General features: G+C 39.7%; 1 protein-coding gene across 1 annotated transcript in view; it reads right to left on the bottom strand.

Moving 5' to 3' along the window:
* Nucleotides 1-23,253, bottom strand: part of ARHGAP32 (Rho GTPase activating protein 32) — a 246,304-nt gene that overhangs the window by 134,473 nt on the left and 88,578 nt on the right. The window contains exon 2 of the mRNA XM_054998383.1: nt 22,556-22,664. Within this exon, the coding sequence (XP_054854358.1) occupies nt 22,556-22,663 (108 nt within the window). The 5' untranslated portion in view covers nt 22,664. The remainder of the gene's footprint in view (nt 1-22,555; nt 22,665-23,253) is intronic.

Here is a 23,253-nt window from a genome sequence, read left to right as displayed (position 1 = left end):
ACAAGCACAAACTTAACACAGAGCCAATTTCATTCCAAAATCTGCTGAGGAGACTCTCTCTTATGATTAGTCTCCTCTCTAAATATAAAACAAAATCTGCTAAGGATTGTATTTGTCATTCTTTTATACTTCTTGTAATGGTAATTTGATTTTCAAAAATTAGTTTGAAACAGCTGAATTATTTTTATTTAAAAATTGGATGGAAAGCATCTAGAGTTGCTGCTTTCCACTTCTTATATTTTATGCATCAATGTTCTGTAGAAAACTAGTCATCACATAACAAATCTTATGCAAATTATTTACTCCAACTTTCCTGCTTTAATGATACTACTACAATTCTGGACTTTTCTGTTCCACTGGTAAACCAATTTGGACAATGATCAAAGTTTGGATGCTGAAGCACAGTTGGAGTCAACAACTTTGGGGAAATAGAGCACAACTGTAAGTTGGTCAGAAACAGATAATTTTTTTTTTTGCAGAACTCTAAATGCTTCTACATACACAGTTGTCTCCATGATTACAAAACATTTAAAAGACTTAACATTAAAAGACTGCTTATGGGGGTACGAACAGATGTTCTGAGAAATACAGGAATCATCTGCATTGTCCACTGGTCTGCAGATTCAGTAATATATGAATTGCTACATTACCATTCCTCTCTCACTACTACGTCAGACATCATTCCTGACAACTCTGTATCTTTTCTTTATGCTTTACTCTTTATTTGCTCCTTAAATGAATCTGATAATTTCGATAGCAAGCTCAAAATAAAACTAGTCAATGGAGCATGTTTACAAAAGTTAGCTTCTTTATTCTATTACAAAATTTGGATTTGTTCACTTTCCAATATGAACAATCATAGGCAGACATACAGCAAACGAGTAAAGTAAAAGCTAAAGGACTGAGAGAAGTCTTGACATACAGTTGTTCTCCATCCAATTTCGTTCACGGGAGCACAATCTCATTTTGTCATCCTTATGAAAATCCAACTTTACACATTTACAGAATGAAAAGTACAAGTTCTGAAGTGGCGATAGCACGTCAGTGTGACCTCTAAAGAAGTAGCCTCTCAAGCCTCCCGTGCAAGATCAAAACGATGCCAGTGGGGCTTCTCCGCACCATGGACCACTGAAAGGCCCCCCTTCTTCCTGCCAAAGCGCCTCCTGTGAAGTGGCCTCTGGTTAGAAATGTGAAGGCTTTGGGAGAGGAGAGAATGAAAAGTTCAGGGAGAGGGCTTGTTTTTCCCATGGATTTGCTTTCAATTTTTTCCTCCAAAGATACTGGAATTCCAGGGGGAGTGTTTGGGAAAAAATTAAATACGATATTTTCTCTTTTGAATTAGTGGGATATTTTTTAAAACAGGGTTTTACTCACTCAGAATGTGTAATATATATTACAGTATATGTATAGTACAGACATATACAACATATTTTCAAACATATGTTCACGGCTGAAATATGATTATCTTTGTTGGCTACCAATATGTATGATAATACACTGTTAAAGATTACAGTGTTCAATATCAATGTATGATGCTAGCCCTATAACTGTATGACACTTTCTCTTCAAGTAACAGACTTTCTTCTCTTTACTCCAAGATGCATGTTTTCAACTTTTCATTTTTTCTATCCCTCAGAAGGCAAAAGCTAATATATTCTAAGGTAGCACAGTGAGCCACAGTTGCAGCCTGCTCACTGCCTCTTTAGATGTGGTACTTTTATAGTTTTGCTAGCAGAAAATAAAGCAGTTATACATTTAAATATCGTAAATATGCCAAACAGTACAATTTTATATGCTAACTAAGTTATAAATTATTCATTGTACAGTTGTTACAGCAATAAAATAAGATGAGACTTTTTTTTAAGTACTGCATATCCTAAAATTTCAATTTTTTCTCTCCTAGTAAAAACATGGTGTGGTCACACATGTGCACGCACACATACCCACACATGCAGAGCTCCAAAATGTCCAGAAATTTTACATTTCTACCTCTTAAGCAGCCTAATGAGGGCACCTTTACAATGCCCACTGCAATGATTATTGCAGGCTTTGCCTGCTTTTACCGCATTCCTTTTCCTTGTAATCCGTTTTTTGTATTATGTATAGTTTATCTGCCTTAGGGGAAAATTTGGGGGAATGGGGCAGAAAGCATAAGGCAGCCATTACATTTCTTCTTCTGAAACATTTAAGTGCATAGAATTCTGGAAAAGTGCACGGCACAGCTGCAATCCCCAGCTGGCACAGGGTACGTGATTCTCCACAACTGTTCAGAAACACTTGGGGGCCTGGCCCGAAAATCAAAGTGCTGGAACTGTAAAGCCCAGAGAATTCCATAATTATCACTCTGGGCCAAGCTACAAGTGACAAATGACACAGGTTGGACACTTGTCAGCTTCCCTCAAGTTTTGATGGGAAATGTAGGCATCCTGGTCTTGCAGCTTGGCTCTCCAACTGCTGTCCAATGGACTTTTCAACTGTTACTTGTCCAACATTCCGCCAAGCTGCCTCGATTTCCCATCAAAACTTGAGGGAAGCTGACAAGTGTCCAACCTGTGTCATTTCTCACTTGTAGTTTGGTCCTCTGTCTATGATCACAATGAAGGCAAATAAACTCCCAAGAAAATGTAAAAATCAAAATACACTGTTGATCATTTCATCATATGACAAAAAATTTGAATTAGATGCATGTCCACTTCAGCAAAAACTGAAATCACTCTCAGTTTACAGACTTAAATTTATTAACTTTGAAACAGTAAGCACAGGTAAGGTAGCCCTCTTGTGGATTCTGCACTTCCCACTTAAAGCCTCAAATAGGACAAACAAGCTTCTCCTCACACTCTGTGTGTGAGTTTGCCATTGCCTGCTTCAACAACTTCTATCTGTCTGAGACTACAGGCACAACTATTAACCCTTCATTTATGCCACTCTTAAGAGTTCATTATGAACCAGCAGTTCAAAGCAGAAACTTGGATACAGCCCCTTGACTGCTTAAATGTTCTCCAGAACAGACAGAATCCAGTAACGGGGGGAGGGGAACAAACTACCAATTCCAAGTGCCAACGCCAAGGTTTCAAGCATAAATGTCCCACGTGAGCAGTTAAAATAACCCAGTTCTCAAAACTAACAGGTAAGCCAATTCACACAATGCACCTCATCACATCAGGCGTAGTCTAATCTTTGTAGCTATGAATGCCTGAGGCAGGACAATACCTGGACGGAAACCTGCCTGGGGATCCCATAAACACTGGTCAGCACCTAGAAGAAAGTATGGGATACAGTTGAAGCAGGTATCATAAACAGCATCACTAACTCTGAAATTCTTCTTCATCTTTGCTCCTAAAAAAGGGCAAAACCGCACCTTTTCTGAAACATACAGATGATCTCTCAGAGGTCCTGTTAAGGAATAACAGCAACAACATTCGATGTATATACCACCCTTCAGGTCAATTAACACCCACTCAGAGCGGTTTACAAAATATGTTATAATTATCCCCACAACAATCACCCTGTGAAGTGGGTGGGGCTGAGAGAGCTCCGAGAAGCTGTGACTGACGCAAGGTCACCCAGCTGGCATTAAGTGGAAGAGTAGAGAGTCAAATCCGGTTCTCCAGATTAAAGACTCATCTCTCTTAACCACTACATCAAACTGGCTCTAGGACATTTAAAGATCTCCAACATGCAAGGACAACTCTCCTGGACTAACTTAGGATAAATTAGGATTTCTTGATCTTCAGGATAATAAAGAGGCCCAGAATGCCCACATGGTATGTGTTTGTGGTTACTAGGAATTGGGTGCCCTTATACTAAAGAGCCACCAATCAATCAGTGTTTATTACGGTCATTGATCAGCATACTTAGAAACAAACAATTTGGTTACCATCAGTTGTTAAAAACAGTCACCAATAGGTTGAACTAGAGAAAATAAATTACCTATAAATGAATTAAAACGGATAAGTGTATCAACATATTCAGTAAAAAATTTAAAGTTGTGCCCAGTAACTGGATGGTTGAAGCAGAGTTGGCTGAGATTGAATCCCATGAAGACGGAGGTCCTTAATGTGGGTCTAGGGTCGATGGGTGTGGGACTCCAACTCCCTACTCTCAATGGAGCGCCGCTTACGCCAGTGTCGAGAGCTGGGAGCCTGGGAGGTGGTCCTGGATGCTTCCCTGTCTACGGAGGCACAGGTCACAGCGGTTGTTCGATCCTCATTTTTCTACCTAAGACAGGCTCAGCAACTTGTCCCTTACTTGTCGACCCATGACCTTACGACAGTGATCCAGGCAACAGTCACCTCCAGATTAGACTACTGTAACACGCTCTACGTGGGGCTTCCCTTGGGCTTGATCCGGAATCTGCAGCTGGTTCAGAATGCAGCTGCACGAGTGGTTGCCAGAGCTCCAATCATGGCACATATAACACCCATCCTCCGTCAACTGCACTGGTTACCAGTTGAGTACTGGGTCCAGTTCAAGGTTTTGGTGTTGACCTATAAAGCCCTATGCGGACTGGGTCCAGCATACCTTTGGGACCACCTCTCCCCATATGTTCCCCGGAGGTTGCTTCGATCAGCTAATAAGCAGTTGCTGATGGTCCCTGGCCCCAGGGAGGTCCGTCTGGCCTCTATGAGAATCAGGGCCTTTTCAGTCCTGGCTCCGACCTGGTGGAACTCTCTGTCTGAGGAGACTAGGGCCCGGCGGGATTTGTTATCTTTCCGCTGGGCCTGCAAGACGGAGATATTCCGCCAGGCATTTGGTGGGGGCTAGGCTGTCCTCTTGCTGGCCACACCACTGAAGACCGTCTACCACCCATGCAGGAGCTCATAGTGTGATGCAGGTCATTATGTAAGAGCCAAGCCCTGCGCCTAAAATGCTGAATTTTAATATTTATACCCGCGATTTGAGAAATTATTGCACATAGAATAATGTTTTTAAATGTTTGTTTATAATGGTTTCATTGTTTTAAATTGTATGTTATAAATTTTATGTTGTTACACCACGCTGAGCCCATCCGACAGGGAGGACGGTCTAGTAATGTAATAAATAAATAAATAAATAGAGCCACCACTCTTAGGACTGGATTACTCTCTCTAAAAGCTGCCTTTCTAATCCATTCTAAATCTCCATCAAGGTGAAGAATAAATTATTGTGACCTAACCAAAGGCAGAAGGAGCCAACTGAATTCCCAAATCCTCCTCTTTTGTTGCCCTTAGTGATTGCTTTCTTAGTCAGAATGTAGAATTGCATATTGACCCTGGCCCTCAACTAAGTTTCTACGAAGTGTCTTTTCCTGCTATTTTGATGACAAAAGTTTCTCGATTACAAGGAACATAAACGGAGGGTGGAGGATTGTTGAGTGAGAAATGAGGCCACTAGAACACAGTTGTTGCTTAACTCATGACAGCTAAGCAACTGCAGCCTACTTTTTTTTTTAACATCATGCTGCTGCAGTGACTAAAGCAAACCACCTTTGCTGCCACATTACATTTGCAAAGTGTCAAATACAGTTATTCTGCATTGTACAGAGCCTTCTCTGGGCTGCCTCTAGCCAGAGGGCTTGTTGCATTTTCTATGCAATAGCAAATTTGACATTTGGCAAATACAGCTGTCTGCATTCCATTCAACTGGGAGATGATAAATTTGAGCACAGAAATAGACTTCAGGGTACAGAGAGGAGATGAAGTGAGATCCACCTGGTCCTGTTTATTCCAGTCAGCTTCAGTTTTGTAACAACCACCTTTGATGCAAAAGTATTTGGAGAAGTACAGCCAACCTGTTCCAAGTCCTGTTTGGAATGGGATTTTCCTAGTGTTTTTGTTCCACTGCTATCACCACAATTGTAAATATTTCTTTCACACAATGCGGCTGATCAGTAAGGGGGGAAATGTTTCTGTGTATTTTTAAGCCCATTATGGGGCTCGTTTCCTTTAGTTAGTTTACAGTTATTTACAAAGTAGAACAAATCATTGTTTTCTGCAATTCTGCAAACTTGATACCCTCTCTAACATTTATCTGAAGAAGTGAGCTGTGACCCATGAAAGCTCATGCCCTACTGCAAATTTTTATTAGTCTTATAGGTGCTATGGACTCTTGCTCTTTTTTACACTCAAACTATAGAAGCACAGAACACATTAGACTGTCAGTCTTGGAAGAAATGGCACTGTTTAATTTTTCCTGTATATCAGGCATCATTAACATAATGGTCCTGAAGACATACTCATTCCTGTTGCGTTCCTGGCCATTAGGTATGAGGATGGTGGCTTCAAAGATAATAGCTTTTCCACTGGAGGCATACATCCTTTGGAACATGCTCCATATGGATGTCCACCAGGTTTCTTCAGTGATTAGGCAGTTGGCTGGGAGCATATGTCTGAATATTTGTTGTTTTGACTGTTAATACTTCCAATGTTTTAATGCTGGTGACTAGTAGTGTTTGTTTTAATTTAGCTTTTAGTGTTATAGTTAGATTTCATACTTGTTCAGTTCTTGTATTGTCTTTGTATAACAAATCAGATCAAAAGATAGGATGAAAAATAAGTAAATAAATGTATAGAAGAAAAGTCTTAATATGTTTTAAATTATTACTCTTCAAATCCCATCTTTTCTATCAAGGATATGGCTAAACTCTTCAGTTCTGCCCCAAACTGAAGGTCAACCATGAGTAACTGAACTTTTGCACTTTCTTCCCCAATTACATTGCCCCCCTTCCTTTTCCTTTTTTGTTTTCTTCTGTTGAAATTTACCTTGTAAGTTTGCCAAGACTTGTCTCATTACTTATATTGCATTATACATGGATAGAATTGCATAAATAATAATAATCATGAACATAGTTTCAGATGGTTAGCCATACTGGCCTGTAGGAGATGAGCATGGTTGAAATCCAATAGCACCAACAAGAGTTTCCAAGGTATAAAAAAGGTTTTAAAAGTAGCCAGTAGCATTTTGACTGGAGGTACCTATTCCTTCAAGCTGAAAACTAAGCCTCTTTCAAAGAATACAGCTTCTCCAATAGCAATAAAATGTGCCTTTGGAGAGTGACCTTTGGAGTTATATATTAAAACCATCCATAAGCCCACAGTACACATACTTATTCTCACCCAATGTCAACCAGTAATATAGAACTCCTGTAATACAATTATTTTGCCAGTGACATTTCAGTAATGTGTGTGATGATTTACTGACCCATTTATGCATGCCATGTTCATGTTGAACAAATGACTTTATTTAGTTCTGTTATTTGAATAGCTAATATTTTTTAAATGATAAGTGTTCAATTTACTGCTCCGACCAAGTTTCTAATAAATGTTCTAAGCAAGCCAGAGGCAGTTCATGTAGAAAGTGGCCCAGAGTCCCATACCACCTGGGACTTTAAAGGTCAGGAATCTTATGTCATTGAATTGCTCCCATTGAAGCAGTGAAGTTATTTAATATTAGTAAAATATGAGGCCCATGAATATTCCTTTGAACCCTGCTCTTGGGGGGGGGTACCTTTTAAGAACTAGCAAGCTATCTATTCCTATGGTGATGGGATCACCTATCACCAATCACTCCATCTTGAGTGATTGGTGCCCTTATTCCCACAGATTACCGACTGCAAATTGGTTCAGGGAATCCATGATCACACCTGCATAGTGTTGTAAAATTTCCAGAAATTTTGAAGCCATGGGGGGTGGGGGGTTTCCAGGGGAAAAAAAGAAAATTTGGGGGAAACTGAAATATATGAAATACTTACTTTCCTATCAAATGTAAACTTCTTTAACTGATTAAACAACATACATCATTTATAACTTACCATATAAAATGGTACTATTTAGCATACTAATGGAATTTAAAAACAAGTATTTTCATTTTCAATACTGCAGGTATATTTAGTACTTGCAAACTGCTGAATCCTATGCCACCATAGCATGTGTACCTTTAATATCTACCATCGGAGAGGTAGGGTAAAAAAGTTTTGGTATTCTAAAATTAATATAGCAAAAGTTCAGTCCTTCTGGTTTTTCTCTTTTAAATTTGCATAATGTAATGGAAGCACATGCTACAGTTTATTTAAATTATTTATAGGTATTATTTCAATAAAATAACTTCCACACAAAGTTTTCACTTTATTTAAACATAACATTTAAAGCTTACTCTCCCCCTCCCCCCCATCAAATATTTCAGTTTAAGTATTTTTTCCTATGTGGACATAAAATTAACATAGTTGGTTTAAAAAAAAACCTTTGTTTGCAAAATATGTCAAGCCAAATATGCTAAGTCAGATCACACTTTATTTAAGGCACTGGGAATATTTTCCAGATTCATATTTTTCCAGAAAATTCACAGTTTGGTATAGTGGTTAAGAGTGCAGGACTCTAATCTGGAGAACCAGGTTTGATTCCTCACTCCTTCACTTGAAGCCAGCTGGGTGACCTTGGGCTAGTCACAGCTTCTAGGAGCTCTCTCAGCCCCACCCACCTCACAGGATGTTCTGCTGTGGGGATAATAATGGCATACTTTGTAAACCGCTCTGAGTGCGTGTCAAGTCATCCTGAAGGGCGGTATATAAATCGAATGTTGTTGTTGTTGTTATATTCTCTTTGCACAGTATCTGACAGCAAAAGTAACAAACAAGTGCCTGTGCTTTGTTGCATGTTTAGTTATTTATAAAAACCCATCTTCTGTGGCTGGTATTTCAATTTCTCCTTTACTTACTCTGCAAAACCAATTTAAAGAAAAGGAGCATAGTGGCTTGGTTTGTAACGCTGAAACAAAATTGTTTTTCTCATAAAAAGGAAACAAAGTTACTGGGCTGAAGTCAACCAAGAACAAACAAAGCAAGAGCAGCTCCACTGCAATCCCCTTGGTCCCAATCAGAGTTCATATATTTTATTTATAAAAGCACACTAAGCAATGAACATGCTGTACTTAAAGCAAAAGACTCTTTACAGGGCCTCAGTAGTACTCAGTTCTCTTGTAAAAACAGAATCGAAACAGCATTGTAAAAATAAGCAGCCAGTTTGCACAACGATAGTCAAGAACACAACTGTAATTAATGTGGTATTAGCCTAATGCTGGTGCAGTGTATACAGAACACAGTAATAACATGGTCCTTGCTTTGGAGACACGAGATAAAGTGGTTATGGGCTGACTGAATACTGAACAAGTGAAGAGGACTCAAAAGAGCACTGGATACAGGTAGGAAGAGGCCACATGATTCGAGAGAAGTTTTGTGAAAGAAGTATAGCTGAATAAAGAAAGGAATTGCACAAGAAATGGGGACCAAAATGACTAAACACAAGCTTATTTATAGTTCCTCGTAACTTCTGGTCTTACAAGGTAGTCACAATAAAAATAATGAATATAATAGCTTAAGAAAACCAGTAAGGGTACATTAACAATCTTGATCTACTAGTTGATTGCTTCAGTCCTTCAGTCATTTTGATTTCTAGTACAATACCCTATCTACTTTTCAGAGATAGAAGCAAATCAAAAGAAGCCATGTATGCCCAAGAGAACTAAGAAGAAAAATTAGTTTTTGCACAATCACTGCCTGCATCCAAGGCACCCAGGTTAACATTTCATTTTAAATCAAAGAAAACTGTTTTAATATCAGCTGAAATCCAAGGACAGATGACTAACAACTTAATTCTTATCCCATTAGAAGTTCATCCAATTAATTTCAAAGGAGCCTGAAATGTGCTCAGATTCACACCCTAACTTAAATGGTATGGCAAGTTATTAAATCAAGTGTCAGCCAGATGAGCTATATTCTAAATATGACCTTTTCTAATCAACAATATATTTTGCTTTATCACTGCACAATTTATGATGCATGAAGAATTTTGTACAACATAGCCTTCCTTTCTGTGACAATTCATGCACATGTTCTAAAGAGACTCCCGGAAGTTCACTTACCTGGCAACCTTTTGCACACATATGTCCTCCAAAGACAAAGCTCATATATATCTCCTTAATGGATTCTAGATACCTATAGCATTTGAATCATATTTTGAGCCATTTAATTTTTAGCAACTCTATGCATTCCCAAGGCATTACACATTAACAGGATTTCCACTACCACAAACTTTTAAAAAGCAAGTCAAAAATTTTACTCGGCCTCCAAGTTGATCTGAAGAAGAAACTAAAAGAGTATTGAACTTGCTAATGACCAGATCAAGATGGGTGGCCGTTAGTCTGTCTGTAGCAGTAGAAAAGAGCAAGAGTCTAGTAGCACCTATAAGACTAACAACATTTGTGGTAGGGTATGAGCTTTTGTGAGTCACAAATTTTGTTAGTTTTATAAGTGCTACTGGACTCTTGTTCTTTCCTAGTAACCAGTTAACAACCATTAACAGGAAAGATGCTGTATGTGGAGAAAGAGGAAGACTCGGCACAACACAGCCATTAGCAGCAAGGCTTAAACCCATCACCAGTTCAGCTAAATGAGATATATTAAAAGTTAAGTACCAGCTTTACTTGAGTTGTCAGAAGATGTCAATTACTTGTCCCATTTTCAGAGGGAAATACAAGCTCTCTGCAAACAAGGTTTTATTTTTAGGCAGTCAAGTGATGGCAAAATTTGACAGCCACAGCAGCTAGGTCTTAATCTTTCACAAGCCTCCCCCTGCCCCGCTTTAAACTTCAACTTTTCCTATGCTACACCCCTGCTGTCTGCTTTAAAAGGAAACACACATCGTTTGATAAGAAAATTCAGTTCCTAATGTTCCTCCTGAATTGTTCACTAACTAGATCCACTAAGAACAGTATGAACTTTTAAGCTATCACCATAAAAGATCCACAATAGCAGACAGTGCTCACAGCGTAAAGTGGATGATTATTAGTGAATTTTATCCTCACAACAACTGTGTAAGGTAGGTAGTCTACCCAAGTTCACCCTGCAAACTTTATGCTGGAGTGGGGGGGGGGGGGTTGAACCTAGATCTTAGTCTACCACTCTAACCACTATATCATGCTGGCTGTCCTACTTTCTCAACTTCCCTGCTGCCCCACAAAGAGGCCCAAGGCAGAATAAAATGGACTAGAGAATTCTGTATGTTTCACTGAACTCCTTAGCAAAAGGGTGGGATAAAAATGTAACATGTAAATATTTTAGTCAATAAACAATAGAAACCACCCTTTCTCCACTATCAGTCATCTTACAGCCTAGCCTCTAAATCACTCCATATCCTCCATACTGGAAGATTCAGGAGACCCCACTCTGGAAGCTCTAGGGGCTCAAGTTCCCCCACCCCGCCCTTAGCTTCTGTTTCTCTTTATCCCATACAAATGATTAAGTGAAAGCCACACCTAGCTCATCTATAAACTTAGAAAGAACAGTTAATTTCAATGTATATATGATGCAAGGAATACACAAGGATTGCCAATAGCTCATTTGTATATCTGTGTCAATAATGTTGTTAACAATATATTACTTTTATATGCATCACTCTTCCTACTGAAGACTAACATGGCTACCCCCCTGAAAATATATTACTCAAATGCTCAGAAAAGGATTTCTGGCAATTCCTCATTCTAATTAGAATCTCACGTGCAGCGAAAGGAGCATGTCTAACTTGAAATATCCCATTCTAAATGCTCTTACTAACTACACATCTCTAGCACCAAGACAAATTTCATCATACCATGTACTCCCCTTTAATTCATTAGGAATGTTGGTATCAATATCATGTCTGCTATGGCATAGTTACTCAGCAGCAGTGATGGGCATGGACCAGACAAAAACGAACCATCTGGTTCGTGGTTCGTCTCATTTCACGAACTTACACAAACCTGCCCTGGTTCACAAACCGGTTCATTTGGTTTGTGAAAACATCACATCCAGGTCAGCAAATTGCCACTTCCGGGTCAGCAGAAGGTCTGCAGGAAGTCCATCTCCTGTTGCCTAGGAAACTGATTGATCAGTGCCAGGCTGTCTGCAGTGATGAACCAAAAAATTAGCCAAAAGAACCAGCCTAAAGTTCATGGCGGTTCATCAGAAACGGGCTCTGATGAACCGCTGGTTCACGAACCACAAACCAGTACATTTCGTCACGAACTTTGTTTCGTACTTTGGTTCATACCCATCTCTACTCAGCAGCACATGAACCACAACATTCCACCAGAGCTGCTTTGATACTGTAATTCCTCAGTCCCATCCTATGATTCTGCCAAAATATTAACAGCACTTAAACTAAGGTTGAGTAATCACCATACATCATCTCCTCCTGCATGGCCCATACCTTGGCATCACAATATTTCCTGAAGACAATTTTTTTCCATTTACTATTGTCATTAGACTAAAGATTTCTATAGGTTGTCTATGATTTCCTTTTGAAGTGCCATATTCTGCACAGGAACATGTTTGAAAGAAAATAGCTCTCTAACAGAAATCCCATTTGAGCACATTATAACAATGTTTTGTTTCAATTTCTGATTTTTTCATGATCTGGATTTCTCACCATAAAGGACATTTTCCTTGCTAAATGATTAACATATGCTGCTTTGTAAAAACAACAGCAACTTTGAAAGACCACTACTGAAAATCTTCACTAGATAACAGAGATTTGTTCTCTGTAAATAATGTTCTCTCCCAATGAAAATGAAAATTTTAGAAGTTGATGCATGCTGTCCATGCTACTGTAATTGTTATGATGGCAAATCTTCATAAAAGCTAACATACCAATTATTTATTGTCTTAAACACCCAGTGGGAAAGAGTCATCTGCATTTCAGGGCATGTGTCAGAACTAAGTAATTTATTCTTTGCAGCTGTACAGCAGGTAGATTTTGGTTTTGAAACACCAGATAAGGATAAGCAAAAAACAAAACACCCCAACCTTAAAAGTCTGGACCACATAAAATATAGAGTAGTGCTTCAAAATAGTTTATTGATCAAAATTATCTTTTTAAAGGCCAGCAACAGTCTGCACTAGCTTGTCTCCAAAGAGTTCTAACATCCATAACTGAGTAAATTAACTACAGCCTTAATCACATTTGGAATTAACAGCTCTGGCTGCCCATAGAATTGTTTGATCTGAACCTGGGAATTTTTTTCCTTCCTTTATTTTAAAATTTGTAGAACATCTGCCCAGTGAAGAGTTCTGATGAACTTAAAAGCTTGCACAATGCTTTGTGCCATGTGGTTTGGACCCTGATAGAAGGTATTACATGGATTTTGTTCACAGAACTGTTATTCTGTACCTTACGCAGGGTACTTTGTTTAGAGAGTAATTGTCAAAGAAAATACTAGCTGCATATATCCATCCTGTAATTTTTCTGAGTCAAATATTTTCTCAATGTGACACTTTCCATATTTAATCATTCCAGATTTATTTACCTCTGGACTTAATTGGGCTTGATCTTGCCACAGAGACCAGGAACACCCGCCGCCATTCAAGAGAATAGACAACAGAGCAAGTGATAGCCTCAGAGATTTTTTACACTATAGGAAGATATTCATTACTGCAGACAAAACAGTCATGAAGATAAATGTTTCAGCGAGGCAGACATTAATACAGGTAAGTCTAGTTTATACTAAAACCCATTTCCTAACAAGTAGAGAGGTCCTATTCCTATGCTGCTATAATGGAGAATTAACCCGCTTAGTAGTTCAAAGTGAAATATTACTTGTAAGCATTTCTCAACTACACTTTATTTCTTGTCACCTCCTTCTGACAAATTGGTTATGTGAAGCAGATTTCTATCCTATTTCTCTTTTCCAACTGGCTGCTTAATACCCTGTATTACCCAGAACTGCCTTGATGCTCTTTTGCAGGAGGTAAAGCATTTAAAGGGTACAAACTACAGTTCCATCATTACTAAATCTGCTGTCTCTTTTAAAGGTTAGCACAAATCATATTTCCGTGTTAAAATACATTCACTATCTAAAACTTAGATGCATTAGCAACTACAGCAGGAGGACCATCTTCACATAAGATCTCAGATACAACCACAAATCCTACAAAAATTTCTGCAAAGAATGTCACTTTTTATTTCTTTGCTTGGTAAACATTGCTATGAATGGTCCTGCTCTCAAATAGCTATAAAGAATCCCTCAGAGAATGGAAGTCTCTGTACATCTTCAGGATGAGTCTGCAGAAGTATGCCATACATTTAAACATTCTTCATGATACTGGCATGGTCAAATGTAACTAGCAGATAATGTGTTCCAAGCAGTAAGGATTCAGCTAGTCAAAAAGAAAAGGTTCACTAAACTCGCAATGAGGGATTTGCCAAATGAACAAGACTCAAGGGTACAGTGCAGCAAGTAAGACAAACTTCCTCAAAAGACTTGGTTCCACTGCTTGTTTAATCCCCATCATAAAGAGATATAACAGCAAATAATTGTTGCTACTTTCTGTAAGTGCTAATGTATGGGTATTTCAAGGCAGGGTAAATTTATGTGGAATGCAGCTTTCCAGATAGGAAAGAAATGGACTTTTCTCTGCACCATCAGTCTCTAGCACTTGCTAGCAATACAAGAATGCTACCACCTGGATAACAGACCATAATGCAGTACAACAGACGAGCAAAATGGGAGTAAAAATGAATTAATTCAGCCATGATAACCTCCTTAATATATGCATAAGAATGTGAAAAAAATGGTGATCCACTTATGGTCATTCATAAAATAAAGGCTAACAGCCTTATACCAAAGTAAAAAATTCTGAACAAGCCATATTTATGAAAATTATAATTATTGACTTATGAGAAATTTCAGAGTCCAGCTGAATTTCCTCCTGATGATCACGTCACTTAATATTAAGAACAGCTTATAATAATACATCTGATCTCTGAGGAGTTATTAAAATACTGGACCTCAGTGTCATTTTCCCCAAACACTGGCTTTCTAAGTAAAATATACTACTAGTAGTTATGTTTTCAACAATTAAACCACTGAACTTGAAAGAGCATCAGTATATAGTTTTATTCATTAAAAGGTACATTCCTCCATCATCCTCTCTCTAAGAAAAAATGGGATTTGTAAGATGTTGTTACATCTTATCAACTGCTATGTTTGTTAAATGGAACCTCTTCATTCAAAGGTAGAATCTCTCAAATTACACAGTGGTGGGAACAGTGATGACTGGCCATGACCCTCAAGCTCTGCTTCTCTGATTGTTACAGCTGGTGCTATACCATCTCAGGCTCAGTCATTTATTCATCTTCCAAAGTCATGTATGCCAAATGTCAGCAATGTCTTTCAACTCTCTATATTGGACAAACAGGTAAGTCCCATAACAAAAGAATGAATGGATATAAATCTGCTATCAAAAATCACAACATTCAAAAACCAGTGGGTGAACATTTCAATCTGGCAAGACATTCCACCGATGATCTGAACTTTTCTCAGGGTTGTAGAAAGATTTGTCTTGTCTGTACATGACACCAATCACCGGATTTAAGTACCCACAGATCGAGCCATGTTCAGAATTAGATATATTGATGTTTAATTTCTTATGTCTAACAACATTGGGGGAGGGGGGTGTCTCATTTTATCTACGAAGTTTTACTAAAAGAGTTCTTCTCTTTCATCATGCCTATGTGAGAATAATCCATTATCTCAGCTAAGCAACCTAATACTTTGCACATTCCCAGATATTTTTGTATGAAATTACCTTCCAGTATATTATTCTCAGTGAGTGGTTGATTAATACTGTCTTTTTCTCATTGGCTAAGCAGACTTTCTTACCAGCCAATGAAAATGAAAGATTTAAATCAATTTCATGTATATTTCAATCAATCTGACTCTCTGGATAGGGATGAAGGAGGAAGCTAGATGCTAGAAATCATATTTAAGCATCTCCATATGTATTTATTTATTTGACTTTTATACTGCCTCTCCCTCAAACAAGGTCCAAAGCAGTTTACAACATTAAAAACAACGGTAAATATTATATATTAAAACTAAAAAGCATATCACTAGAATTTAGGGGTCCCACAAGAATATAACCCGTAGTAAACTGAACACAGGCAGTGAACCTGACAGAAAGTTTACTCTTTCCCTAAGATGAAGAAGCCAAATGGTTTAATCTTCAAACTCAACTCAAAGAACTGCTTAAGTGATACATCTGGTACTAGGCAGTGCAGATTTTTTTCTATTCTCCATTTTTATCATAATTTGTCATTTTTATACTTTGTAACATTTTAAAATGCCATATAAAGGTTTGCCTACTATAAAAAATGTCTTTTAATTTTTGAATCACCCTCTGCTTCACTTTAGGTACACCTACAAGGTTATCTGTCTTTTAAAATACTGGGGGTCTTTTATAAACATATTGATCAGACATTCACATTGTTAATATCAAAGAGCTCAAGACTGGGTGTCCTTAGTCTACTATTTAAAATATGTGTGGTGGCAGTTTTTGGTTGTATTTTACAGTTTTTGTACCCATGGCTGGGTACAGTAATGATGGTATGTCTGTGAGTGCAGGAAGTTCTTGTTGAAAAGCCCTCTGCTTCTGTAGTTGTAGTTATGTTTCTTAATAATAATTGTAAACAATTTAAGCACTCTGCTTGTTCCTAGAAGCTGGTAATTATCCCAATTCCTAAGTACTGTACTGACTTGCAACTTGCAAGCCAACTTGGTTGCTTCTACAGTATGTTGAACTCTCCTTTTTTCAATGCAAAAGAAGCACAAACTGTAAAAGCATATTTCCACCACCCTAAGGATCTGCAAGCAAAGTCCAGCCATTAACATTTAGAATATAAATTCATTATAATGCAATGCATTCAGGTAATGTGTGCCAATACCTATTTAATCATAAAGATGGAAAATTTAAGGAACAAATGCATTAAGGAAATTATCCAAAATCATTCAAGAAGGTCAAATAAAATTTAAAACATAAATACAGAGAAAATACAATCAACCCCTCTACAATTGTGAGAGTTCATCCTCAAACTAGCAACAAAGCCCACTGTGGGGAAAAAATACAGCAGGCCTCTAGAAAGGGCAGGGCAGGAGGGTCGGGCATTTCTTCCTCCACTGCACCCCGATCTTGAGCAGGGGGAGGCAGAGTGGCTGGGCTGGGCATTGGTGCTATCCGGGGTCTGAGGCTCAGCCCCCAGACTTACCAGGAGAAGGGGATGGGAGGCAGTTGGGGGACAGCCACCCAGCCACCACAACAAGCATCCAGGATCAGAGCAGACCAACAACAGAAGGGGGGAAGAAGACATCCCTGCCACAGGAGGGCAAAGAAGCACCCAAGCCTCAGAGTTAGGTGAGGCAGGTGGAAGCCAGCTAGCCCCATCCTCTGGTGGGAAGACAGGGGGCCAGGCAGGGAGAGTGAGGACCCCCAGGAGGGGAGTAGACCCAAGAAAGGAGGCGCAGGAAGCAAAGGCAGGCAGCCAGCAGCCTTACCAGACAGGGAGAAGAGGCAGCCAAAGCAGCACAGAGTCACGCCCCAGCCTGCAGGCCAGCTAGAAGGTAGTAGCCTGGTCCAGGAGAAACCAAGAGCAAAACAATCCCAGGTGAAGTCATCTGAGGCAATCTGCAGGAAAAGCTTGGCAGCCAGCCAAGGAGGCACAGGTGTGCCTGCCCCAATCAGCCAGCAGAGCAATCCCAGGTACAACTGCCTGAGTCGGCCAGGGCCACAGATAGAGTGCAGGAGGGGGGTGTGGCTGACAGGTGGAGCAGGGAAGAGATGAAGGGATAAAAGGGAAGTCCACCCACAGGGCGGGGTGAGTTGTGTAGGAGTGTGGTGGAGTTTGGAGAGAGTGAGAGAAGCTGGAAGAAGTAGGAGTGAGAGAGATGAAGAACAGGAGGAAGAGCAAGCCCAGAGGAGACGAGGAAGGCAGAGGCTGTGAAGGGCAAAGAGAAAGGGGAGGCAGCCAGGACTCTGTCAGGTTGAGCAGGCCGGCAAGTGGACTGAGAGGGAGCGAGAGTGATGTATACCCCCCTCCTTCCACAGAGCAAGAACCTGCACTGTCCCTGACGGCTTCCCAGAATCAAGGTCAGGCATGCCGGCACCCAGCATAGTAGCGCTCATGGCGGAAGATGACAGCTGCCTCCACTGCACACAGATCTGGGCGGAGGAGGGCACGGTGACTGAGACTAGCATTGCCCCCTCCCCGGTGCCCTGATCAGGGCAGAGGGAAGGCAGGGTGGCTGGGCCTGGCATTGTCCCCTTCCTAGTGCCCCAATCTGGGTGGGGGGAGAGCAGGGTGACCAGACCAGGCATTGCCTCCTCCTTAGCACCTAAATCAGGGTGGGAGGAGGGCAGGGTGGACAGGCCTGACATTGCCCCTTCTCCAGCACCAGCCAATCGTGGTGGGGAAGGGCTAAAAGGCAGGCCCATCTTTCCTGCCACCTCCATGCCCCAATAGGAGTGTGGTGGCTTGGCAAGTGGGCCCTTCCCTCCACCAGCCAATCATAGTGGCGAAGGGCTGGGAGGTGCACCCGCCCATCCTGCCATATAACCAGCCAGATCTGGCTGTGGAGGCTTGGCAGGTGGGCAAGCCCTACCCTCCACTGGCCTATCACGGCAGCAAAGGGCTGGGAGGCATGCCCGCCCATCCTGCCGCCTGGCTACCCTGATCTGGCTGTGGCTGCTTGGAAGACGGGCAGACCCCTCCGCCAGCCTATCACAGAGGCAAAGGGCTGGGAGGCGGGACATCCTTCCCACAGGTGTACAAACTGCACCTGCACTACATAAAAGGTGAATCGTTGCCAATACGGTTCACCTTTTATGTTTAAGGATGGCTCATTCAGGATTCTTTGCTTATAGTTTTATTTCACAAATATGATTTCAAATTTCTTGATTTGTCTTATTTGTGTATAACGGAGTAATGTGTTGGTTCATTGGAACTGTATATGCTATCTGGAATTAAGTCATGCTGAAACATGCACCCCATTCCACATCCCACTACCCCAAACAACAGAGTTTTTCTCCCTTGGTCTTGCTTTAAAAGGCAGTGGACAGAAAACCTTGCTTTTTACTTGGCTCTGTTGTAATAAAGTGAGAAACTGCAGTAACATGGTTTAATTGCTGAATCTCAGGTTTTGTAAAAATACAAGACAATGATTTTCTCTGTGACAAAGGAGCCGCTTAAGTATGGCTCAATCCTCTGCCACTCCAGTAATGTGTATAATTAAGCACAGATATTGGCAGAATAGCATGGTTACTTCCCACTCCATCATCATTCAACCCAGAAGAGCTGGTGCAATAAATGTCATCTCACCTGCCCAGATGATGCTTGTTTACATACTTATTTGAGAAGGTGGGAAGCAGCACAAGATATGCAGCAGCAATTTTAACACATATTCTAGTCTTCCTCCAAGGAAGGAGTCTTACAAAGTTAAGTTAGACTGAGAGACAGTGTCTTAGGCCTGTGAAGTAAAATCTTCACTGATGAGCAAGTAGAAGCAGTGGGTGAACTCAGGTGTCCTAGGCCTGACTCCAGATACTCTACCAGTTATGCCACACTGAACACAATACCGTATGTGGAAGCTAACAAAACAAATTTCCATGAATTAATTTAGGGACATAGAACAGAAGGCCAAATCCCATTTTCTCTCCCATTTTCTTTCATTTCTATAAGGAGAACATTATTTAAATCGACACTGCATACAGGCCAGCTGGAGTTGCACTTCTCTTGTTATCACAGAATAAGGAGGTATATGTAAGCATGTGTTCACAAGTACCTCCCCCTCCCCACAAGCCATCTATTTATCTTTGTCCATACAGACATAATTTAGGAAAGAAGCAATTTAAAAAATCAAGTTATTGGCTACAGAAGGGATAGATAATAAAAAGTCAGCAAAAGAAGGAAAAATTTATTCACAACAGACAAATGACCTGTATATCTTCTTGATCACAGTAATCTGCTGACTTGGAGCAAACCCAAACCATGAATTCCAAAAATAATACTATAATTACTATTGCCCACCCATATGTATGGATATGTGTACACTGACTGTCCCAAATAATTCTAAAAGTATGGAGAAATTAGAGGGAAACATTAAGGATTAGAGATGGGCACGAACCAAAATACAAACCAATGTTCGTGATGAACCGGGCTGGTTCATGGTTTGCGAACCATTTCCGATGAACTGCCACGAACTTTAGGCTGGTTCGTTTGGTTCGTTTTTTGGTTCCTCATTGCAGATAGCCTGGCATCGATCAATCAGTTTCCTAGGCAACAGGGGATGAACTTCCTGCAGACCTTCTGCTGACCCGGAAGTGGCATTCTGCTGGCCCGGAAGTGACATATTAATGAACTAAATGAACTGGTTCGTGAACCAGGGCAGGTTCATGAAAGTTCATGTTTGTGAAATGCGATGAATCACGAACCACACAGTTCATTTTTTTCTGATTTGTGCCCATCTCTACTAAGGATTAAAGTTCAAGGTGAGGAAAGAGCAGAGTCAAGACAAAAGAGTATCAACAAAAAACCTAGGTGCTAATTACTAGCACTCTAGGAAAGAGATGGAGCTAAAGCTTGGAAGTAAACAAAGCCTGTAGATGCTAACTGAAACAGATAACAAGGAGATAATTTACTAATCAGTGTGATTAATTGTAGGGATAGGAGTTAGCCAGAATTGTAATAGCTAGGTAAGTATTACAAAACCCATGTAACACCTTTATTAAGAGCAACAAAAATGACACAACAAATTGTCTCTTGTTGATCGGCAATGCAGCAGAGATGTTTTTATTGCCAAGAGAAACCTAGTATTCCTTCTGATAATTTATTACAGGCTCCTTTACTTCCAAGATACTATTATATTGTGCTAATTTTATGGGAATGGTTTAACAGACCGTTCAATACTATTACGGTTAGATGAATTCCACATTCATCTACCAGAGACATTTTGTGCATGCATGGTATGTACTTAGGTCATTAACACTATAGTTCTCAGCTGAGTTTTATCGTTCTAAGCCCAGTGATTGCAATAGACTTAGAATGGTTAACTCTGGTTTCGAGAGTTTTTTGTTAAACTGTATGCCGGACATAAACAATGAACAGATGCATTTTACTATTCATGTAGTAACTGCAGCTAGAATTCTACTTGCATCCTACTGGAAATGACAAGCAACACCTAAACAGGAGGACCTAATAGAGAAGATAATGGAAACTGCAGAAATGGACAAACTAACTTCCATATTGAATGGACAAGTGGAAGAGGACTTTTTTACACCTTGGAATCCCGTTTACGAATGGATAAACAATAAATATACAGAATAAAATCCAGCAAGATGGCAATACTGTATGAAATATCAGAACTTACAGTTATAATTGTATTGAGATTAATTAGAAGACTTGGAGAACTATAATGTTGATATAAGCAAGCCTACTGAAATTGTACTGAAAACTTTCTCCTTTTATCTTATACTTATCTTCTTTTCTATCTGGAAAAATAATTTTAAAAACATAATAAAAAAATAGAATGGTTAACTCTGGTTTGGATTGCATTACAAGTTGTGACCTAACCTCTGCATAAAAGGGACAAATTGGGTTGAATCCACATTAGGTTTCCATTAATGTAAAGCTCTTCTGTTATTAGAATAAAACATTCCTGCCTCTCTCTCTCTCCTGCTGCATCCCATTGATTTCCACAAAATGCTGCTTCTGGGGGACAGGAGACCCTCAGGAACAGCATGGGAGGCAAATTAGGAGTATGCAGCAGGATGGGGGAATTGGTGGAAATTAACCCCACTCCTTCCATTATTAAAATATTTAGGCTGGATCCAGCTCCTTATTTCAAAAGTGGGTCCTTTTCAGGATGTAATAATGTGGCCACAATGACTACAGATGTGGTTTTTAACAGGCTTTGTCAGGTCTTGTCCTGAGGGATTTCATGGGGTGACATGTGAAAATAGTAAGGCTGAATCGGCTGCAGATATCCCTTTGTCAAAATAAAACCTCAGCTAGCTAGCAAGCAGCTAGTCCTTTTATCACCAAGTTCAACAAGAACACTACAGTAGCTACTGGAGAATAAGTACCTCTGAGTGTCCTTAAAACTCAAAATTGTTTTCATCTTCTGTACATTCACAAGCAAATGTGTAAAAAATGAATTCAATAACCTTCATATCCCACTTCACTCACTAACCAAGTACTGCTTGATAAACATAAAAAGGAGAAACTGTGCCACCAGGTTGAAATTTAAGAGAATCACTCTGCTAACTGATGAGCTTTAAAGGAACCCTTTGAACAGCTTTGAAAAACACATACTGAGATCAAGACGTTCAGATTTTTTCCCCTGCAGACCAGAGTAATATTATTAGTTCTTTAATGTAGTTGTTGGAAGACTATATTTCCATTAGAAAAAAATGATCACTCACACATTGATGGATTCTAGCTGTGAAAGCAAGCAGTTAATGCACACTGAAAATCACTACAACGTTTGGAGCATTTAAACAATCGCTAATCATGCTTTAGGACATGGTACAAAACCAAAAGGAATCACCATCACCTTCTTTATTGGTGGCCCTGCCAAATGACTGAATACTTTCCGCTATTTTCATAATGTTATCCATGTAACAATTTGAAAACTAAAAATGTAAATCAAGCTGTTAACACCAGAGAGCACCATTTTAAAATTGATAGGCAGCAATGCAGGAAAAATAACAAAACTTTACCATTGCGCTGAGAGTCTCTTCCCAATCCGGCCTTTCACGGGGATGAATACTTCTCTGAAGCTCTGGCACAAAATCATCCTCTTCTGCATGTAAAGAAGACTTCATCATCCTAGGCAGAATATACAGATATTCATTAGATGATTTACAACTTCTAAATTTGGGTTATTTTTAATGTTCTAATGCTTCACTGAGATTCAGTGACAGCCAGTGTGGTTTCTGGGAGCGTAATTTGAACATAATACTAAAACTTTTTACAACACCCCTCTGTGTTGACTTAAGTCAGCAATTTTAAATATTTTGCTCAGATTGCACTCCCACTAACCCGATATTTATGAAATCTGTGGCTAATCAGGTAGTTACAGGTAGACCTCCTGGTAAGAAGTATTACACTTAACAATTCAATCACAAGGACAAGCACATTTAAAAAAAAACAAACTTGTGCACAAAATTCTGATTCACTGTGTAAACCTGTACTGAAAAACGGGTTTGGGGCCTAGGATCTAGGGCTGATTAATAGACTGCAGATACATAGATAGACCAGACTAGCAAACCTACCCAGGTTTGCATTAATTTCCATGTTTAGCAAAGGCTCATAGGGCATGTGTTGGAAAAGACCACCATGTCTAGGAGAGGTGGTATAATGCAGAACTAGGCTAGCTGAACAGATTGGAAGAGGGAGAGGAGTGCTGAAGCTAGTG

The sequence above is a fragment of the Eublepharis macularius genome, chromosome 14 (genome assembly GCF_028583425.1).
Source record: "Eublepharis macularius isolate TG4126 chromosome 14, MPM_Emac_v1.0, whole genome shotgun sequence".
Taxonomy (NCBI): domain Eukaryota; kingdom Metazoa; phylum Chordata; class Lepidosauria; order Squamata; family Eublepharidae; genus Eublepharis; species Eublepharis macularius.
This window is presented reverse-complemented; position numbering and strand designations above follow the sequence as displayed.